This window comes from Gekko japonicus, unplaced genomic scaffold (assembly GCF_001447785.1).
Source record: "Gekko japonicus isolate JY-2015 unplaced genomic scaffold, Gekko_japonicus_V1.1 scaffold815, whole genome shotgun sequence".
Taxonomy (NCBI): Eukaryota; Metazoa; Chordata; class Lepidosauria; order Squamata; family Gekkonidae; genus Gekko; species Gekko japonicus.
In genome coordinates, this window is record NW_015161974.1 from 280610 (window position 1) to 286111 (window position 5502).

Consider the following 5502-nt stretch of genomic DNA (forward strand, 5'->3'; position numbering starts at 1 on the left):
TTGCTGATGATTTGGTGTTTATTCTTGAAGATCTGATAACATCCATGCCATACTTGCTGAATGAAATACAAAACTATAGTCAAGTGGCAGGCTTAAAGATTAATTTGAATAAAACTAAGATCTTGACGAAAAATTGTTCTAAAGAAGAGATAATTAAAATACAAACAATTTCAAACATTCAAGTGGTAAATAAAACTAAATATTTAGGTGTATTAGTAACAAATAATAATAAAAATCTATATAAAAATAACTACCTAGCTTTACTAGAAGAAATAAGAAAAGATCTAAATAAATGGCACGATCTACATATTTATTTTATGAGAAGAATTGCTACCATAAAAATGAATATCCTCCCATGATTTCTCATATTGTATATACTTACCATGTCAAGAATATTAATTGCAAAACAATGGGAAAAGGATACGATACCCAACAAAGAAGAGCTAAGGGATAAAATTATTGAAATAGCTGAACTAGATAAACTGAATACGACTCTTTCAGGGAAAGATGAAACAATTTTTCAAAATAGATGGCAGAAAGTTTATAACTGGGTGGAAAAAAACTGTTAGAAGATCTTCCATTTGTACTTCCAACAAATGTATATGTATTACTCTGTTCATTATTTTATGTAATAGAAAACGTACAAATAAACTTATTTTTTTAAAAAGACAATAGGCGCTGGCTGTTTCCGCGGCAGGCCCCCATGCGCCCATGCGCATAGGCGCATGCAGTGGAGCAGAGAAACAGCTGCTAACAGTCCGCCAGGGGCGGGCTGACAGTGCAAATGCTCCCTTGCGCTTCCTCCACGGTATCCTCCCGCTTCATTCGCTGCAGTGTGAACGGGAATACCGCGGACAAGCCATTCCTGGTCTGTTCCGGGTCTTCTTTGCCATGACTCCCTAGTGCTTCAAATTGCCAGTCTGAACTTGGCCTATGATCCTGTGATTGAGCACTAGATTCTTGCCCAAGCACAACGAGATGTTGTTGGACAAATTTAATATTGGCTCTTTTGCTTGCCAACAGCTTTACAATGCAGTGCCACTGGTAAGGAGGCTTCCTCTACCCCATCAGAGGATGTTTAAGAATGCAGATAAGGTCATTGCCTTCCTTTCGGAAGACGGAAGAGCAGGAGGAGCACAGGGCAACACTTGTTCCTGGACAGCACCGTGACTACATTGATGCATACTTGGAAGAAATACAGAAGGTATCTCGGTTCTAGGCCCAAGTTTCCATGTGAAGGTGCATGAAAATGTTCTTGAATATGTGACTTTCCCCCCGTACCAAGATGTGGAATGTAATCCAAATTTTGAACGTTCATCTGGAATTTATAAACTCCTCAGATTCAAACTTCAGATCTGGGGCTTTTTGACATTTCAGCACCATATGGGCAAATTTAAAATGTCCGTTTCATCTCTTTCATTTTCAGATTTCTTTAAAGTTTACAGATCACAAGGTTTTTAGTTGCAGTCCTGTTCCTCTAACTCAGGGGTTTCCATCCATATCGAGCCTGTGGGAACTTCTCAACTTTTGAGAGTAGGGAATGGACAGTACAACAAAATGGATGCCACGGGGGTGGTTGGACCAATGATAGAACTTGGGGAGTTTCCACAAGAGGTTAGGAGATTTCAAGCTAAGCCTCTTCCTGTGATGCTCCCAAATGGCTGTTCCCTGCAGACAAAAAGCTGGTGCCTCCTGGGTTTTTCTGAAACATCTCCTGGGCCAATGAAATGAAGGAAAGCCGGGGCTGGATCTTTGTTTTGGGGAGAAGCAAGCAAACACATTAGTGGGCAGCATAGTGTCCGGGTGCATCATATTGAGGTTCACTGCTCTATTGTAAAAACTAGAGGTTAACAGTGCAGGTAAACCATTTGTGTCAACCCAAGCAATGGGCCTTTAAATGCCATCCAAATTATTGTAATTAAAGAAAATGGATGAACAAATATGAATCATATATGACTTAACATCACATAAGGCTCCAAATATTTCTCAAATATACATCAATCTTCAATATGTGAAATACATGAGCTGCAATGAATAGGCTGGAGTTTTAAAGCAATATCTAAAATTTACTATTTGACACTCCCAACCCAAAAGAAAAACTTCACAGATTTATGTGATGTTAAGTCATATATCCCTGTCAAACACCTATCTGATGAGTCACTATCTCTCTTCCCTTGCTGTCCCCCCCACTAGGAAATTCAAGTACACAATGAGAAGCCAGAGTATGGTCAGATCTCAACATTTCCAACAATGTAGAAGAACATGCCACAAGTGACTCACGGTGAACCCCATCCACAGGGTGTTCCAGGCAAGAGATGACCAGAGGTGGTTTGCCTTTCCTGGAGCAGAGGCGGTTTGCCACTACCTTTCCTTGCAAAGCAATCTCAGTCTTTCCTGGTGGTCTCCCATCCAAGTATTAACCATGGCTGATCCCACTTAGCTTCCACGTTCTGCTGAGTGTGGGGCAAGCTGGGGCTATTCAAGCTGCTACCATACTAACAGTATTAAAAAACTGGCATAGTTCAAGTCAGATTTGGATCCACCTACATTTCTCTATTGCTCATTTGGTTACTTTACCACATATTCAGATTGGGCTGCCAACTGTCTTCCCACACTAAGGCTGCGGTCACACGGAGCATTAGCCATGCTACAGAGACGGAAGATAGGCGGATTTTCTGGGCGTGATCACAGCGCCACATCTGGGAAGCATAGAGCTCCCGTGGCTCACCTGAGGCTTCCCGCCGAAGATACAGGGTAAAAAACTAGTACCTCCGAGGTACTAGTTTCTGGAAACCGCGGAGCAAGGGCGGGCGTCTGATCATGTTTCCGGTGGCATCCGGTGCCCGCCCATGTCCCGTCGCGAAAAGGTCCCCCCCCCAAGTCTCCACGGGATGCGCACAAGCACCCAACGGAGCATGCGAACACTTGGATTTAAAAAAAAAAACCCTGCCGATCCGCTTCTTTGCTGCGCCGCAGGAGTGAGGTATGATCGGCACCTCCCCGGCACCTCCCCCCCAACCACGGGACGTCAGCAGGACGTTTGATCCCGCTGCCGCACGGTAGTTCACTCCGGGGCAAACAGCCACGCCTCCCCCCTGCGATATCCGGCCTGTGTGACCGGGGCCTGACATATCTTTATGAAACAGCCCTTAGACTCCATTTAGCCATGCATCTCATTCTAAAAAAACCCCAAAACTGTTCTGTATTTTTTTCCCCATGGAAGTCAGAGGATAAAGGATCAAGTTTTGAAGAGGAAGGCCTGATTATTATTCTGATCGATCTGTTTGTTGCTGGATCAGAGACAACCTCATCAACACTTCTGTGGGCTTTGCTCTACATGATGATGTTCCCAGAGGTCCAAGGTTGGTAAATGCCTAATGGGGGTAGTGTTAATAATTTGTCTAAAATCATAAATGGATTGAGGTTGCACATCATTGTCAACATCCTCTTGAAAAGCTTTCATTCAGGCTTCGGTGGATCGGACCTTCAGATATGATGGTTTATTTCATTCGGTCATGTGGTTTTGGAACTTAAAGCACTCTTCCTGGAGGCAGATGCTGCCATAGTACCCACTTGCTTGTCCAGGCAAGTGAGCAAGTATTCAGCTCACTCTGTTCCTAGACAAGAATGGCTGATGCCTTGGTGCAATACAGGTCAATGCCAAGGACAGAACTGGGACCTGCTGCCACTTCCCAGAGGAAGAGTGATGGAGACATGGCTGCTACTCCATCAAAGTGGATGAAGAGTTAGTGGGGCTTGGCCCTTGGTGGCAACCTAGCAACACCAAACTCTAATACTGGCCCTCGGTGGTGGTGGAAGGTGCCATCAAGTCATGGCTGACTGACGATGACCCTGTAGCGTGCTCAAGACATGAGACAAACAAAGGTGGTTTGCCATTGCTCACCTCTGTGTAGCAACCTTGGGCTTCCTCAGTGGTCTCCCATGAAAGTATTAACCAGGGCCAACCCTGCTTAGTTTCCATGATCTGATGAGATCAAGCTACACAATGTAGCTCTCCAAAAGCAAACCAAAACAGTACGAGGCTATGACTTACTCCTTAGCAATGCTCTGTAATTCAGTAACATGCTTTCTTTTCTTTTTTTTCCCCCTGGAGTTTCCCTTAGTACTGAAACAAACAAAAGTGGAAGTGGCTGGCTGGCTGGCTTGGCTGGTCAATTCCTCATCCCACAGGGAAGTGACCACCTCCAAGAGTTAGAAGAATCGAAACTGATGGTGGCATCCAGAGATCACTCATTATGTGTAATATCAATAGCCAGACTATAGGTTTTCCCAAGAGGTCAAATAGCATCTCCTCCTAGGACTGTCCTAGGTCAGGAAAACAGCACAGGGATAAGGGTGAATTCCTTCTCCGTGCACCCTGCTGGTCTGATCCAAATCAGGCAAGACATGAGTGGGAACTGGGAAGAACCCACAACACACATCTGACTGTTACATATTACACAGTGTGCGGATTTCAGACTCAGCCTATGTATTCCATAATGTATAAATTGGAATAACTGTCCAGCTACCAATATTGGATTGAGAAGATTGTCACAGTGGTGATAAAGGGGTGAAACAACTTAATGTACTCTTAGAAACTGTTGTGTGTACTCAAATTCTTCTTCTTAGACAAATGTGAACTGTCAAAAATGGGGTGGAAGAAGAAAAGGATTAAAGTGAAGAAGATAATATGCATAATGCCAGTTGAAGTCACTATTAACATAAGGTTCCATCTTTGCTGCTTAGAGAAATGTCAAGCGGAACTGGACACTGTTCTCAGAAATAATCCATGCATCAAGTACGAAGATCGGGACAGGCTTCCTTACACAAATGCTGTCATCCATGAAATCCAGCGCTTTGCAAATGTGGTACCCATGGGGGTTCCTCATGCCCCGATCAAAGATGTGCAGCTTTTGGGTTATACAATCCCCAAGGTAAAACCTGAAGGAGTTAGACATGAACCATGATGTGTTGGTGTGTCTGTATATATGAATCAACCGCTTAAGGGAAGTCTTTGGATGTGGTTTCATGAATCCAGGATCATCGTAGCATGAGTCTGCTGCGAACTTTTTGCAGGCTGCTGTTTCTTCCTTCAGTGCTGCATCGACACCATGGACAGGATGCAGGCAGCTTTTTTAATTCACCATCACCCAGTCCCCCTTCTTACTATGGCTCCTCCCTTATGACCACCAGCATAGCCTGGTTAGGTGGTCAAAAGAAACCCCTCCTTCCTTTTCCACCAGCATCAAATCTACTCATTTCCAACCCTTCCCTTCATAACTTTCCCCCTTTCCCCACTTCTTGTCTTGAGGGTTCTCCAAGTTTTCCCTGAGGCTCCATGAACAAACAGAGACGTTACACGGAGGTCCATGTGACTGTCCCTCAATCCATTTTTTTAAAAAAAAAAAGAAGAGGAAAAATGAGTATGGAGAAAGGCTTCCCCCCCCTGCTGAATGTGCTCTCTCTCTCTGAAATACCCCTTCCAAACCTCTCCTCCCCCCC

General features: G+C 44.1%; 1 protein-coding gene across 1 annotated transcript in view; it reads left to right on the top strand.

The window, feature by feature from the left end:
- The window catches only part of LOC107126184 (cytochrome P450 2J2-like), a 16316-nt gene that overhangs the window by 7328 nt on the left and 3486 nt on the right, over positions 1-5502 (top strand). The window contains exons 5-8 of the mRNA XM_015429709.1: positions 835-868; positions 1118-1204; positions 3224-3362; positions 4747-4934. Of these exons, the coding sequence (XP_015285195.1) occupies positions 835-868; positions 1118-1204; positions 3224-3362; positions 4747-4934 (448 nt within the window). The remainder of the gene's footprint in view (positions 1-834; positions 869-1117; positions 1205-3223; positions 3363-4746; positions 4935-5502) is intronic.